Source organism: Berghia stephanieae, chromosome 1 (assembly GCF_034508935.2).
Source record: "Berghia stephanieae isolate SIO BIC M18660-M18661 chromosome 1, UCSD_Bste_1.3, whole genome shotgun sequence".
NCBI lineage: Eukaryota > Metazoa > Mollusca > Gastropoda > Nudibranchia > Aeolidiidae > Berghia > Berghia stephanieae.
In genome coordinates this window covers 13,914,611-13,932,110 of record NC_088360.1, presented here as the reverse complement: position 1 = coordinate 13,932,110, position 17,500 = coordinate 13,914,611, and the positions used below count along the sequence as shown (strand labels likewise).

The following is a 17,500-nucleotide window of genomic DNA, read 5'->3' as shown; positions in this document are numbered from 1 at the left end:
GATCTCGTTTCAGGATTGAGTTTTTAAAAAATTGAGCTTTTATATAGTGCAATATCCACTAAACGTGCTCAAAGCGCTTTACAAGGGGTCCTTGTCCAGCAACGCAAAACATGTAGGGCGAGACGCCTGTTAGGCGATATTACATTTTTTGGGGACAGAGACAACGCTGTTAACGGCAAGGTACTCATTTTACACCTGAGTACGGTGAGAGAATGTGAGTAAAGAGCCGTAAGGACTCAACTATGCGCCGAGCGAGGCTCGAACCCAGGACCTTCCGATCTGAAAGCGAGACCACATAGCCGCACGGATGTGTCCAAACAGGCTCAACCTGGCTTAAAGTATTTGAAAAGAGATTGGTGTTTCGTTACATTTTTCGTACAGTGCTTTCTTTGTTATTTTTGTAGGGTATTTAATTCGCAGTCTAAGAGATGTCTATTTGATCTTCGTCAGGTTTTGTCATTCCCCATGTTGCACTGTTGTAGAGGAGAATTGATTTGACCTGTGTGTTATTCGTGTTTTTTGTTGTAATTTGTTGTTTCATATCCAGATACATTTATGATACATATGAGAGTTGTTCCCTGTTTTCTATGTCCCGTTTGTCCTAGAGTTAATAAACATTTTTTCCACGAGCCTGAGCCTTCGTGTCGTGTGATGGTTGTTAGTTCAGTTTTGTCTATATTAACTTTAAGTTGTATTTTTTCAGGACGTCTTGGATGCCATTTATGCTAATAACGTCTGTGCTAATGAAATCTCTGTCATCTGAATACAAAATTTCTGGGGGAGGGGGGGGGGGGGGGGGGGGGGAAGACTGTTTTTATAGTAGTTTCAATAGGGAATAGGCATTGACGTGCTTCTCTTTAACGCGTGTTCCAAATACACTATGAACAATACCGGGTTCAAACTGTCCCCTTGAGGAGTTCCTATGTTGCCAGCGAAGCATTGCGTGTTTGTTGCTCCAATGATTTTGGTACTTAATGTTGTGTAGCTTTAATGATTTCTGAGAGAATATGTAGGAGTATAAATTGTGTCAAATGCAGCTGACATATCCAAGCCAGTAATTTTGACTACAATCTTTGATTGATATGCTTTAGCCGCTATCCACATGTGTGCCCATATGGCGTCGGATGTACGTCTTTCTGATCTGAACCCACTCGACTCTGAGTTAGATATTCTTAACCTTTGATTTATTCGGCTTAAAACAATAAGCGATAACGTTTATCTCAGTGTGGTTAGGAGAGTTATCGGTCTGAGATTTTTCAGGGGACCTTTGGGCTTTCCTGGTTTTGGTAGTGCTATTAGGACCCCTTTGTTAATGTCCAGGGTTTCATGCGTCTCAAATGATTTATTGAATATTGCTGCGATTTGCTCGTGAAGTGGTGAGGTCCATACTTGAGAAAATCCCCGACAATGACGTCTTTACCAGATTCCCTCCTGTTGATTAATTTATTTACACTTGGTTGCACTTCTTCTTAGTCATGGGAGTGTTTAATGATCTGCCTGTGAAGCCGCCAATGTTCTGTTGAATGTTTCTGTATTTTCGATTTCGGTAATTTCTGGTGGTAATGCATTCCATTCGCCAATGGTTCTAGGAAAAAAACTGTTTAAATATGTTGATTTTTGCAAATGCTTGTAGGTATTTTGATGCTGTTTCCTCTGGTATTCTATCTTTTGTTTGATGGCCTTTTTATGTAGTCTGGGATCTTAATCGTTGCTGATTGGTCGTGTGTGTGTGTGTGTGTGTGTGTGTGTGTGTGTGTGTGTTTGAGCGTGTATACGTTTGGATGTCTGTGTGTCACATTTTAGTATGGTAGATGACTTAGAGATAGACAAACATACAAACTGCCAAGTTGAATAGCTATATAGATATATTATAGACAGATAAATAGATGAATGGATGAAGTGAGAGAGAGAGAGAGAGAGAGAGAGAGAGAGCGAGAGAGAGAGAGAGAGAGCGAGAGAGAGATATAGATAGATAGATAGATAGATAGAGAAAGAAAGAAAGAAAGAGAGAGAGAGAGAGAGAGAGAGAGAGAGAGAGAGAGAGAGAGAGAGAGAGAGAGAGAGAGAGAGAACAACTTTATGAAACATTTTACTACCATGTTTTATTTATGAGTAGGTATCGTATAAGTGTACGTGTCAATATGGATCAGCAAATACAAATTCATAATATATTCATGGTGTAGTAAAGCGAACCAAAGACTGCAAATATTGGATGAAAACCAAAGTGTTCGTTCACGCATACCCTAAAATTTCCCAAAAGTTACGTCACATTATATGGCAAATGACAATCATTCATTTAGAAGGAGATTGTCCAATAAACACCATTAATCATATACCTCAATTGAAATGTAGGAAAAGATCTTCAATTTTGGTTCCATCTGGTCTCCTAGGGCAATGAATGGTGAATGCGCTATCAAAACGATCGCATCTGTTTAATAAACGCCATGACTCACCATTGGAAGAGCAGGTCAATTTAAGATGCTCAAATTCATTCCCAACAAGGATCTCCGTGGCGTATTTGGTGATAGCTATGTAACTGGCCCATTGGAAGAAAACCGGCATGTTATCCAGTGGCCTGAGGGAACAGAGTCGAGATATAGCTTAATCTAGAGTGGATATTATAAATGTAAGATTGTAACAATAAATCATTTTTGTTTCCTGCGACCAACAGACATATTTTTCAGAATTTTTCAAACATATATTGAAACAATGACACAATAACTCGTTTGTTTTGGGGTTTTTTTGTGACATTAATACCGACAAATTATGAAAGTTATTTAAATTGAGAGCCTGATTTCGAATAGTTAACACAATAACTCGTTTGTTTTTTTTGTTTTTTTTTTTGTGTTATTTTGTGTTTTTTTTTTGTGTGACATTAATACTGACAAATTATGAAAGTTATTTAAATTGAGAGCCTGATTTCGAATAGTTAACATTGATTGATGTTGACATGAAACATGGTCAGGGTAGGATGCAGGCATCAGCGCTAGACTTTTTAACCCCCCCTCCCCTCCCACCCAAAAAAAAACAAAAACAAAACAAAACAAACACAACAGAAACATAAACAATTTGCACTGCGGCATTCAAATCTATGTCAGATGGAATCGTACTTGTAATGTGTTCTCATTAACAAGTTCAAGAACCAGAATTGTTCTGTTATCATTGATCTAATAGAAATAACTGATACAAAATATTCTCCTTTACACCTATGTTAAAATAACCCCAAAAATTGCATTTGGTTATCAGACCTGTTACAATTATTATTATTATTATTATTATTATTATTATTATTATTATTATTATTATTATTATTATTATTATTATTATTATTATTATTATTATTATTATTATTATTATTATTATTATTATTATTATTATTATTATTATTATTATTATTATTATTATAAAGGGAATTTTATTATTTTATTTATTTATTTATTATTGATGATAATAATGATGACGGTAATGATGATGATGATGATGATGATGATGATGATGATGATGAAGACGACGACGGCGATAATGATGACGACGAAGACGATGATTATAATAATGATGATGATGATGATGATGATGATGATGAAGATAATGATGATGATGATGAGATGATTATGATGATGATGATGATTATGATGATGATGATGATGGTGATGATGATGATGATGGTGATGATGATGATGATGATGATGATGATGATGATGATGATGATCATGAGAAGAAGGAGGATGATGATTAACATTGCAAACATACTAAGTCTTGCCCTCACCTGAGTAGACCAGAGGCCACAAGAGAAGCTGTAGTAAATATCAACATTGTCGTGTTATAGGCCACTTGTTGGTGGTAGAAAAGTGCCAACATGGCCACAGCCATCATCTCTGAGAAGTGCTCTAGTATGACTTCAATCAAAGTGAAGGAACCAAAAGCGTAGAAGTCTGAATTTAAACCACATATCCTAGTGAAGATTTTTAAAAAATATAAGAACAGAAGGCAATAGAAATGTTTTTTTCATTTTAGTCTCATAAGTCAATAGATTTCTATTTGTTTAAATCTACGTGCCAAAACTTATGGCTCGTGGTCGAATTCTACCCAACCAATTTACCTTTTTTCATACTTGCGCACGTCCCTATAAAAAAAAGGGACGGCGATGAATAGGCTAGAGACAGACGGTTAAGAAAATTATAATAATATCAGTTTTAAATGTATCAAACTTCAAAATCCGGCTGCAAAACCAAAGGGCACATTTATTTACTTGAGAGAGAAAAAAAATATTTTCGGCACTTAATTTGAAATCAAGTTATTCTGTATTTACTACAATGTGGTAAAATCATAATTATGAAACTAAGGAGCAGGCACCGGTGCTGATTTTTTGGGATGGTGTTTTCCTTGTATTTTTCTTTCTTGCTGTGTCTGACACCTTTCATCCACACGTGTTCAGATCTTTAAAGTCATAATGAAAAGTTAGCCGTTGAATAATGTCTGCATAATTTCACAGAGGCTACTTCATGATATTTCTAACATACAATAATGTTTGTTTTTGAACTGTAGAAAAATTCTATGTTTAATAAACCAAGAAGCACATACATTTTGAGATGGTTGTTGATCGTGATAAGATCAAATGATGATAAAGTCGATGCATGTGTGCATTAGTTAATCAAAAAACTAATTATTCCTATTGGAATGATTATATCAACACTTACCAATAAAATGCGGGTGCATAAATACCAACAGATATAATGGTGTAAGGCACCGCGTGTACGTAATAGGCAAGAAGGAATGTGGCTATAGAGTACAGACCGTCATGGCATTCTCGATACATCATGTTCTGTAAGACGGGAACTGAGGAAAGGGAAAAGGAATGTGAAAAAAAATGTAAACCACAAAATAGCGCTTGTTTTTTAACGATATGACCACCTCTTTGGTTCTCAAGATTGAAATAATAAACAAGAAAATGGTCAGCCTTTATAGCTAAGGTACGTCATTGGTAATATGTTCAAGTAGGCCTTAAGAGCACTTCTAGAAATTATGTTTTTCTTGTGCCCTTTGTCTTCTGCTTTCAGCGATGCCTTCATAAACATTTAATACAAAGACATGTATGTTATATCCCATATATTCTCACGGTTTAAGAAAATGCTAAAACCCTTTTACTTTTAGTGGTGCGTTTTACAAATGGTATTAATATCTTGACCAGATCATAGACACCAAAACTCACAATTGGATATGCCACTGGCAATTCCCATAAAGTGAGGGATGTTCAGGGCCAGATACGTGATGCCAAGCCTGTCTTGAATGCTTTCCTGGTTGTACTTGATGTGTCCGAGGAAGATCACGACAAACGGGACGGAAAGGAGTGTCTGCATTATCCTCATCAGAAATGCCCCTCTGTCTCTGTATAGGTGGACATTCATTCTCCTAGGGTACCAAAAATATATTTTTTTTTAAATGAGCAGAGAGATGAAAAGAAAAAAGAATGGAGACTCACGGACTTTATATTTGTGACCCACCATGACCAGTTGATATTTTGTTGGAATGAACCAATTTTACTTTTTGCTCTTTTTGGGAATCAGTCTCTAAAGGCACAATGGCCAATTACTCAAGAACTGCTAAAATAAAATCGCTATCTTAAAATCAAAAGCTAAAATCTACAGATCAGTCACTTTAAGACCTAAAACATGCAAATTGCAAGAACTTTTAACACAGAAATTATGTGGATCATTTCATATACTACAAGTTCCTCAATGCCGCAAGGGTTTATCTTCTTATCCTCGCGTTAATTGAAATATATATATATATATATATATATATATATATATATATATATATATATATATATATATATATATATATATATATATACACACACACTAATCACCGCCCCATAATCGGCAAAACACAAAACTCTCGAATGAAAGACCATTCTCCGGACAAATGCCAACTGAGGAAATGCAGGGCATTGAAACGTTCGTTTTGGCTTAAAAATACGTGAATGAATTTATTTATTTTATATGCTCTAACCTAAATTATCGAGCACTCGTACCTATAAGTACCCACTAACACGCACATATATATATATATATATATATATATATATATATATATATATATATATATACACACACACACACACATATATATATATATATATATATATATATATATATATATATATATATATATTATATATATAATCTATTGGCAAAGTAGATAAAAAATGACTTTTTAAAAATCTTCAAATGGTCTTTCAGGACACGCAATCAATTGGTTAAATTGATATCTTTAAAATAGGACCCAAACAGCAATAATAAATTGGAACAGAGCCAAATGAACCTGGGTACAGTATTAGGGCCATTATCATTTCTAAAATGTATTTACGACATTCATAAACATTTGAATCCAGGTACAAGGCCATGGTTATTTGCAGATGATATATTCGTGCACAGAAAATTCTTAACGAAAATTTAGCAGAACGAGCATAATAAGAGATGGGAAATGGGATTTCATCCATTGATATGCCAGGTTTTTCGGTTATTACAAAAAAAACAAACCACGAAATCAATTATATCCAATCACATAATTAATTAAAACATTCTTAAAGAAACAAAATATGCAAAATACTTAGGAGTTATTATATATAGCAAACTTCAATGGACAGAACAAAACAAACAAGGATCTAAGAATGTAAATTAAAGTCTTTGAATTTCTCAAATTAATTGAACACACTAAAACCCTCAAAATCAATCAAAGAGAAATTCTATGAATCCTAGTTAACCCTCTCCTTACCACCTATTGGAAAATCGTCACCTTTGTTACGATGCTACCGTAACTTTTCTCATCCATATTTCATTTCTTTTTGCGATAGCTATAAAAACATTCTGTAATAGAGCCTATAATATTGTCAACCAATAATATAATGTATAGAATATGCTTGTTGCTTTTCTGTTTGAGTAAGATATGCCTGTTTTTGTGTTGGGTTGGATATGAAGTTTGGGGAAAATTCTAAAAATGGCTGGTAAGGAGAGGGTTAAACCGATACGTGACTATGCTTACTCAGTTTGAGATTCATAGCATTAAAAAAACAAGTAGAAAAAAATGAGGTGTGAGAGGAAATCAATGAGAAACGTATGTTACAAACGAATACCAATTCACTAGTTGCGCACGCGAAACAATTAAGATGACTAACCATAAAATATGGGCTTCGGCTCAACTAACTTCTCCACAAAACGGATTAGATGACCCTATAGAGATATCAGTCGATCGATACCAAATAAAAATATCAGGTATACTATAAACTAGGCAGTTGAAATATACCATTTTGACTAAACTGTGATGACATATTCAAATCACGATTTAGTGTAATCTTAAAGCTAACATACGATTTAAAGAAATGCATGTTGGCTGATTAGAAAGTGTAACTTACACTAAAAGAGTATGGAAGGTCCTGATCCAAGATGGACTGTCGGGTGGTTCTGGCGTCAGGCTCTCTTCAAAGTGGTAGCTCAATCCTTTAGTGATGTTCTTTAGCAAATCAGACTGCATGTCCGAGTTGGCAAATTCGTTGCAGATTTTCTTGGCTCGCTGTAGCGTGGTGCGCTCCCTGGACGGAGTTCGTCGATCAACACTGACCACATCAACTGTGGTTAGAGAGTTTTATCACAAAGGAATAAGTCACAGCGGACACCGTCTCCCATCCCCAATCCCCTTTAATAACAATGTGAAATTGAATGTAAGCTTCAATTTAAAATACGAAAACAGATAGAATGGACGTTTCGGGTTTCCCCTTTATCAACAAAACAGGATGAATGAAACACTACAGACGAATGAGATAATGTGGTAGTGGCGTTGTTAAGATGAATAAACAATGTTTTTAACAAAGGGGAAACCCGAAACGTCCATTTTATCTGTTTTCGTATATTAAATTGAAGCTTACATTCAATTTCACATTGTTATTTATTTCTTCGAGCTTCGAGCAGCAACATTAACATTACCCAATCCCCTTATGTCACTCAGGGTGATGTAGTTTGATTACTTTAACTTTCTATTCCGAACTGCACCTAAAATTAAATGATGTCGTTTAAAGATACTTTTAGAATTGAATCAAAGAAAAACAAAACTTACGTAACGTTGTGCGGCTATGTGGTCTTGTGGTATGATACTCGCTTTCGGATCGGAAGGTCATGGGTTCGAGCCTCGCTCGGCGCATGGTTGAGTCTCTACTCTTTACTCTCATTCTCTCAACGTACTCATGTGTAAAATGAGTACCTGGTCGTTAACAGCGTTGTCTGTCGGGAAAGAAATAATTGTAATATCGCCTAACAGGCGTCATGACTCGTTCTATATATTACGTGTTGAGTCAACGAATATGTACGGGTAATTTCATTTCATGCTGTCTTTACATTCGCGATATTTAAAGATAACAGCTCGATTCCCATTTGCCTCACCGACACTATAATATAATAAAGATTGGTTTTGGCCTTTTAAGATTGGTAATAATGAGTCGGCCTTGTTCGAATTTATAAAAGATATTGTGATTTGGGGCCGAAAGGAAGAAGGAGATGAAAGGAACAAGAGAGAGAGAGAGAGAGAGAGAGAGAGAGAGAGAGAGAGAGAGAGAGAGAGAGAGAGAGAGAGGGAGAGAAGGGGGGGTGTTAGAATGTGTGTTTGTTTTTTGTTTGTTTGTTTGTTTGTTTGCGTGTGTCAGAGAGATCATGATGATGAGGATGACCATGACGAGGAGGAGGGAGAGGGGGAGGAGGAGGAGGAGGACAGGGAGGAGGAAGAAGAGGAGGTGGAGAGATCTATAGTTAAATCACCGTAGATGTCACAAGGATTTTCATTCTTGGGGCAGGGATATCCAATATCACTAAAATAAGGCACCAACTCGTCTGGACGTCCGAAGAAAGCCAACTGACCAATGGTCATCAGAGTCACTTTGTCCAACAAACAGACGATATCAGACCTGTTTGGTTAAATATAAGTTGAATAATTCGCTAATCATTTCCAGATTAAAAAACAAAAACATGCGAAACGAAGAACCGAACATGTGAAAATATTTGTGAAACTGAATAAAGTAGCATCAGACATGTCCGGATCGGTTGTGGCAAACAGAGGCAATTTTGAACGCTTCATTGTACTTCGTGAGGTCCCGATAGCTCATTTGGTAGAGCAGTCACTTTACAGGCAAAGGGACCAGTATCGATCCTATAGGCAGCTGAGATTCTTTCCAACGCCACAGTCCATCCAGCAATGATTGAATATCAGGGGTCTATAAGAAAGTATTTTGTGATAGTATAGCGTCTAATCCATAAAGTAGCAATCAATTGCTGATGTCCGTTTATCGGGGGAAAAACGCCGACTTCATGAGCCTTAGACCCTGACTTATAGTACCTAAAAGCAGGTTCGACTCAAATATGGCACTCCAAAAAAATAATGCAATTAAGTTTTTATTCCATGTGAGGAGAAATAAACCCTGCGACTTATATAATGCTATATAAAAGGCCATTTTTTTCTTCTTCCTTTTCAATTTTATTGAAGGTAATCCAGGCATTTTTGAGGGGTTTTTTAAATTGTTTATCTTAGGCAAGTTTATTAACTCCCTTACTGAGACACAATTGATTACTGATGACATCAGCCGTTTGAATGATAAATTATCTCCTGTTTATTCCCTCATAGAATGCCTGAGCAACAGCTTCGAGGAGAGTCTTAATTTTTTAAAAAATATTGTTGTTTTATTTTACATTTCAAAAACCATATATTAATTAAAAATTAACTTGCAATCATTTTTTATAGCATAGGTATTCTTTTCTGGCGTCTTCCATACTTAAAATGGATTTTTAAAGATCTGTTTTATGTTATTTAATCCATTGTATCTCACCTGGGTTGATGGATTGACATGATGACCAACTTTCCTTGATGTGCCAGATCGGCCATTCTGCTGACCAAGTTCCTGGCTGTCAAAGCATCCAGACCCGTTGTCGGTTCGTCGAGCAATATTATATCTGTCATTGAAATAATTCTACAAGGGATTATCGACTTGGACAGTTTACAGGTTATGAACTTAAAACTTTGAATGAAAACTACTGAAAATGTTCGCAATCTACACAAGGCAATGATGTGCACATTCCTAAGTGGTGTAAATGAGCCAGCCGTTCAAGCAATTATGTGAGCTGAATCACTACTAATTGGAAACCAAAAATATTATTGAACAATATTCTCATCACGAAAACAAATAAAAATTTGCATTATTTAACTTTTCCCCCTCAGCTCCCCCCCCCCCCCCCCCCCTCGTAAATAAAATATAAATAAAAAAAAAGAGGAAAGTCAGTCTAGGGTCTGAGAAGGCGTTGATAAATATGTACTTATAAATTGTAAATAAAGCAATGTTTTGAGTCAACGATAGAAAATGGTATGGTAACTGGTGACTAGTTCCTTTCTAGGCTACTTTCATTTTCACCTGCTATGAAAGAGTTCTCAGCATTCATTATGAAAGGTAAAATCAATCGGAAACAACAGAGGGTTGATAATATTCCACGTTATGAACATATTTTATATAAACCACTAGACGTCTAGTCTCATTTAAACTACCAAAGTAAAGAGGTCTCAAGTTTGTGACTTTTTTTTTTGGGACAAGTTGAGAATCATTTCGGGAGAAAAGGTTTTCTGACCAAAATGAGACAAGAGTGATTTGTCAGAGTGGAGCAGTGCAAAGAGTGTGGTTGACCCATTACCTGGATCCTTCAAAAGTTGGATTGCAATAGTGATCCGTCTCCTTTCCCCTCCCGATACTCCACGGATGACAGCACCGCCTATTCTAGAATCGGCCACTTTACTTAAACCCATATCATGTAATACAGTGTCTACCTGGAAGAGAAAACGGATATTATATTATATCATATCAGTTACCTAATACGTGTAAAGAATAGAAGCAATGCATAGGTCGGGTGAAAAATATATATGTTGTAAATTTTTAAAAAGAAGATGAAGATGGTTTGTAGCTGGAATGAATGGAAATTATGTTGAGCTGGACGCGAGAGAACCCACTCCCTCAACCCAAAAATAAAATGAAAGAAAGAAAGAATCCCAAATTTGTTCCCGGGAAGAGTAAAGAATCCTGAAATAAAGATGGCTTAGGAAAATCCAATTTCTGAACTCCGACAATTCAGCTCAACGCCGTTTCGTATTGGTTTATTTGTTGTTGCTGGATAGAGAATTGTACCCGAAACGTTGATTATTTGGCTCTTATTTTATTTTAAATCTTTTTGGGTTTAATACACCAGATTGAGCAATTAAATTCCAACGAGATCAAGATCCTTCAGGAAATGTCAACATGAGAGGGAACAAATAGGAAAAATGTCACATTCATGCACACATCGAGAGAGAGAGAAAGAGAGAGAGAGAGAGAGAGAGAGAGAGAGAGAGAGAGAGAGAGAGAGAGAGAGAAAGAGAGAGAGAGAGAGATAAAGAGAGATAGTGGAGGGGGGGGGGGGGGGGAAGACCAGACCTGCTTGCATAATAACACCTACCTTCCTGTCTATGTCCTTTGCTTTGTATTTCCCTGGAAGTTTGAGGTAGGCCATGAATGTGAGAGTTTCCCTGGCTGTGAGAGTGGGGAGAAGTCTGTCAGCTTGCAGCACATAACTGGCCTTCTCTTGCATCAACTCACGCGTGCATTGTTCGTGTTTGTAAGAGACAACTCCAGACGCATTGCCAGTGGCACGACCAGATATGACGTCCAAGAGGGACGTCTTTCCTGAACCTGCAATATAGAGTTTAATTATATTTAGGATTACAATATCTGTGTCATGATGAAGATTGATTAAAATCTTGGCATTGAGTGGTCATTGCGAACAAAAATTATATTGTGCAATATCAACTAAACGTGCTCAAGGCGCTTTACAATGGTTCTCTAGCCAGCAGCAACACTTTGCATTTATGACGAGACGACACCTGTTACGCGATATAAAACATTTAATCGGACAGAGAGAGTATACGGTCGCAGAGCTTACTCTATCACAACTGTTGGGTGGACAGTCAAGGGAAAAAAACATCCACGATGAACTGATACGGGTTCATTTGCTAATGAGGCGAGTGCTCCACTAACTGGATTATTGAAACCATTATGTGACGTTAAATGCATTTTACGAGTACCTGTAAAGATACAAGGCAATATTTAAAAGAAATAATATTTAATGCAAAATTATAATTACCTGAGCTGCCAACGAGGCCCGTGAGCTCTCCTGTATTAAAAGACAGGCTCAGGTTATGTAACACGCCTTTTTTCTTGGCGGGTTTGAAACACGAGCCATTCCACCAATGCCCTGGTCTTTCTTTTACCTGAAACAATATTTGAAACAATATTATCATGTTAAACTCTTACTACTTATCATAACAAAACCCGAAACCCGAAACGTCCACATGATCTATTTTCGTTTATTAAATTGAAGTTCACATTTAATGTCACGTTGTTATTTATTTCATTATCATTATCACAACCACCACCACCATCGTCATCAACGTCACCGTCACCATCATCATCATCATCATCATCATCATCATCATCATCACCACCAACACCACCACCACCATTGTTGTCCTCAATAACATCATCATCATCATCATCATCATCATCATCATCATCATCATCATCATCATCCTCATCAATCTTCATCATCATCATCATCATCATCATCATCATCATCATCATCATCATCATCATCATCATCATCATCATCGTCATCATCATCACCATCATCATTATCGATCATCACCATCGTCGTTGTTATCGTCGTCTTTTTCATCATCATCACATCATCATTACCATCACAATCTTCATCATCATTATAATTTCAATAAAAACTATTCTGCACAATGACCTTCATTATGAATACAACCAATACCACAACCACGTTCTCACCGTCAATGCAACTACAGTACGTCCACCAATGTTATCAATGACCCAATGGGAAATACAACAAATTGTTTCACTATTTACCATTCCACTCAGTGGTTTGACTATGATTACAGTTTTCAGATGGTTTCATTGTAGATTTGCCCCTTTTAAAAATTTTATTTTGTTTTTGTATATTTTTTTAGGCTGCTATGTGGTTTAGTATTTTTACATTCGCCTTCGAATCTGAAGGTCTAGGGTTCGAGTATCGCTCTGAGCGGCGCGTAGTTGAGTCCTTGGAAAAGGCTCTTTACTCACATTTTGTCACCGGGCTCATGAGTACCTGGCTGTGAACATCGTTTTCTCTGTCGGAAATAAAAATTGTATTATCACCTAATATACGCCATGCCTTTTCTTACGTGTTAAGCGTTGCTGTTGGCAAGGGACTCCGTGTAAAGCGCTTTGAGCACGTTTAGTGAACATGGCGTCATATAAATGCTTTTCTTTTTAATATTTAAACTATTTTTCTTACTATAAAGACATGCCATAGTAATTTGTAATACAATATAATTAGACAATTTTTCAACTATAGTGTTGATATCGGTACGAGATCTATGACCGTAGCATGACGTTTGGAAGTTTAAATCATTTAAATTTAATAGTTTCATCGAATCTCTAAACAAGAAATAAATTTGGCATTTCTAAACACACTGGTATTGAGTTTAGTAAGTAATGTCCTTGCTACCTCTTCGTGTCACTCATATTGAAGTGGTCATCTTATTTCCTTGCTTTGTCGTCTAATTAGTGATATAACTAGTCCCGACGTGTTGCTAGGTGCCTTTATGAAAGTTAGAATGCATTAGCAACCTTCGTAGTGCATTGCCAAAATCGGTTGCTTGGTATCTTTATGCAGCATCTGTAGTAACGCCAAGAAATCCTTTCTAAGAGGGGAAGGGGTGTAATGATATACACTTTTTGAACTTCAATTGGTTTTCGGCTTCGAGTTCTTAACCATAGCACGACTTTAGGAGTGCTATTACCAAGAACGAGTGCCGAAAACCAATACCAATTATTTAAAAAATGATTTTATTACACCTCCCATTTAAAAATAACAGTCAGCAAAGTTTACTCTTGAAAAATTTCAGAAATTGTGTATTTATTTAATGAAACCTTTAATTAAGCGAAAATGCCATTAATATACTATTTGATTGTAGATTACAGCAAAGCGTCTGACAGTGTTGAATTTGAACAACTTTTTCAGACCCTGCACGACATGGGTTTCCCATCACACCTTGTTCCCTCATTAATATTTATACACAAACCAGGAACTTAGAATTCGCTGGAACAACAAACACACCGAATGTTTCTCAATAGGAACAGGTGTAAAACAAGGTTGCATTTTGTCACCACACCTATGCAGCATAGACACCGAGCAAATAATGAGAGAAGCGGCTGCTGAAAATTGTTGAATTAAAAGGTGGTCGAAAAATATCAAATCTCAGATATGCAGATGACACCGCAATCCTTACTAACAACCGCACAGAAGCAACAACATTCATTAATGATATAAACAACGCAGGTGAGCTTAAAGGCCTCAAACTAAATGTCAAAAAGACAAAATACCTGCAAATCGGAGAGTTAAAGATCAAGCCATACTCATTAAAAACGAAGAGATTTTAGATGTTTGGGATCCACTAAAACGCAAAATGGCGACTGTTCGATGGATATAAATAACTGAATTGAAATGGCGAAACAAGAATGATCTCTCTAAATAATATCTGGAAAGACAAATCCATAGGGTAAAATTTGAAAATAAAAATTAGTAAAAGTATTGGTGTGGACAGCGATGGCGCAGAAGGATGGACCCTCAAGAACAAAGACATGAAAAGTATCAACTCTGCTGAAATGTGGTTTTAAAGAAGGATGATGAGGATAAGCTGGAGTGAAAGAAGAACAAATTACAGCAGACTGGAAGAGCTGGAAGTCATGCCAGAACTATTAAATGTAATCAGAAGAAAACTCAGTTTTTTCCGTCACATCTGCTGAAACCCATGCACCCCAATGAAAGATGTGGTACAGGGGAAAATTGAGGGCAAACGAAGAATGGGAAGACCTAGGCCTAGTTATATAAAAATATCCTAGAATGGGCAGAGATGAATGGAAGGGAGTTATAAGATATCGTCAACAGACGAAAGGAATGGGCAGACATTTATCATCGCAGAGTGTGCGGAATGCAAACGTCAATGAGGACGACGCTGGATAGTAAGTAAGAAGGTAAGTTAGTAGATTGTATTCTTGAGCGTCTAATCATATCGTTGCCAACAGACAGTTCCCATCATCAGTTCCTTTCTTAGTTTGTCGTCTGCAAACTGTGTTACGAAAGTTCAAGGCCTCAAAAAGTAGCACCCCTCGTTGCTACGGTTCCAATATGCAAGCATGCATTTATGGGCCTATAAAGGAATCTAGCAATCGCTCTTTATCATTACTAAAGGCGTGTAATAATATAAACCTAACACAAAACGCATCAACATATTATTGCCTCTTCTTCTTCTTCGTTATGTAGAAAGCTCAAGTTGGAGACCGAACTACATTTAATTTGATTTTAAAATGAATTAGAAAAAAAAAAAAGAAATTGATGAAGGCTTATTGAAGGTGTCATTGATGAGCTTTGATACTTGAGATTGTTTTTGAATACACAATGACACACAAGGCTTAAAGAAGATCAGGATTGTCAGATTCCGCTGCATTAGATGTTAGACGATTCCATAGTCTAATAGATAATGGGTAGAAGGAATTGAGGTGGACCGTAGGAAGAAGATATTTTTGTACATCGAGAGACTCAACCAAAAAATGCTGACACATTAAGATAGAAAGTTTAGTCCAGTTTCGACTTGATCGGTTAATAGAACATTGCACATAGAAGACGCTCAAGAAGGCAAGTCTGGATTAAATTTTCACAATTTTATGGGTTAGTATTGCTATTTTGCTTAATCCACTTTTCATGTCGGTTTGCCTTTGTATAGAATGTGTATCTTACATAACACGTATGGCATTGAGCAGTGCATTCAATCCAAGGTGTATAAATAAAAGGGTTGTCTTTGACACAGAAACAAGTCGACAATAGATTACATGTGATTGAACATAGATAACTTACGCTGTACGACAGGCCAACAATGTCAAGGCTGGGTTTTCGCCCACTGTTATCTACGGGTGTCCGAGTTCTCTTGGCGGACTGACTTTTTCTGGGTGATCTAGAAGTAGTCCCATATGACTTGGATTCCTCACTACTTCTGCTGCTAAAACTCGTTTCTCTGCTGAACAAAAGAGGTTCGCTTTCCTGAAATGTATAAAAGGGACAGATTTGATATTACAAAAGCTCAAGGAAGAATATGAATAAATAATATATATACATGCACTAACATAAAATTCTGCCGCCCGTTCAATATTTTCTGATACAAGAAAATGTTAGTCTTTAGACACAATCTATTTCAACGTCTACATTCTTGAGGGGATCAAAATATGTATATAATGCGTGCATCAACACAGCAACAAAATATGGAATTTGGATGGTACTACGGAAATATGTCTCACAACGAGACAACGCTTCAGTTGAGCAATAATTATAAACATAATATGTGAAAGATTTTTCGGCAAAGCATTGTTGTCAATTGACCAAAACTGGGAAACTCTTAGAAAAATTAAGCCCAGTTCGAAAAAGTAAAGCACATTCTGCATCGAGGCAATGCTAATATAGACACCATTCAAAATTCGCAGGATACCATGGAGCAGCCCAAATTCTATACGATTTTGCCACAACTGGTTTCTACTTATTAGTGAAATGCATTTGTCGCTGATTATCTCCTTTAGTTGTGTCCAATACACAAAATACTATTATAAGGACTATTTAGACGTTAACCACATTTGCCTACTCCTTGTGGAGAAAATCCGATTTTACTATAGCGTAATAGGATAAATGTTAATATTATGATATTACATTGCATTTGTTGAACGTTCAACCATATCAAGAGGAAATGCTCAGAGTGCTTTACATGTGCATCATCAATACATTAGTTCGGAAACTAACTTAAGATGCTTTTTTAAACAAATCTTCCGATGAACAATGCCGTAAATCTTTTTTGTTTGTTTGTTTGTTTACCGAGAGACCTACATCAGACCCAGCTATCCAGTCAACGCTAAGTCAACAATCAAAAGAGTATGAGATAAAACTGTCTATGTGTGACATAATCTTAAGGTTTACGAGAGTTGTGAAGGGATGTTATCGTTATCATAGGGTTTCCATCCAGCGATCTATACAATTATATACGATTTACACCTGACAACAGCATTGACACGCCTTATGGGTACCATGATTAGCAACTACAGTTACTGCGACTTCAAGAGCGTCACGCTGTTCTTATACTCTTGTTGAGAATGAGATAACGCTCCCCACTTGAATTTTAGCGACTACACACAAACATCCACTCGCTTGACACACATAAAATGACATCATTATTTCGTGTGAAGATCAATATCATCTGAACTAAAGAGAGACTTGATTATGGTGGTGAATGATGATGACAGCGAAAAATAGCTAGGATAACGGTGATGATAAATGACAAT

At 36.5% G+C, this 17,500-nt stretch overlaps 2 protein-coding genes across 2 annotated transcripts in view; one reads left to right on the top strand and one right to left on the bottom strand.

Moving 5' to 3' along the window:
* The window catches only part of LOC144968549 (putative small nuclear ribonucleoprotein Sm D2), a 399,977-nt gene that overhangs the window by 61,726 nt on the left and 320,751 nt on the right, over positions 1-17,500 (top strand). The gene's annotated exons all lie outside the window — the stretch shown is intronic.
* Positions 1-17,500, bottom strand: part of LOC144968416 (ATP-binding cassette sub-family G member 5-like) — a 22,181-nt gene that overhangs the window by 1,942 nt on the left and 2,739 nt on the right. Inside the window, exons 2-12 of the mRNA XM_078906740.1 lie at positions 16,035-16,217; positions 12,201-12,327; positions 11,517-11,749; positions 10,722-10,854; positions 9,869-9,992; positions 8,808-8,953; positions 7,415-7,628; positions 5,210-5,409; positions 4,698-4,836; positions 3,767-3,952; positions 2,454-2,575 (exon numbers count right to left, since the gene is read on the bottom strand). Of these exons, the coding sequence (XP_078762866.1) occupies positions 2,454-2,575; positions 3,767-3,952; positions 4,698-4,836; positions 5,210-5,409; positions 7,415-7,628; positions 8,808-8,953; positions 9,869-9,992; positions 10,722-10,854; positions 11,517-11,749; positions 12,201-12,327; positions 16,035-16,217 (1,807 nt within the window). The remainder of the gene's footprint in view (positions 1-2,453; positions 2,576-3,766; positions 3,953-4,697; positions 4,837-5,209; positions 5,410-7,414; positions 7,629-8,807; positions 8,954-9,868; positions 9,993-10,721; positions 10,855-11,516; positions 11,750-12,200; positions 12,328-16,034; positions 16,218-17,500) is intronic.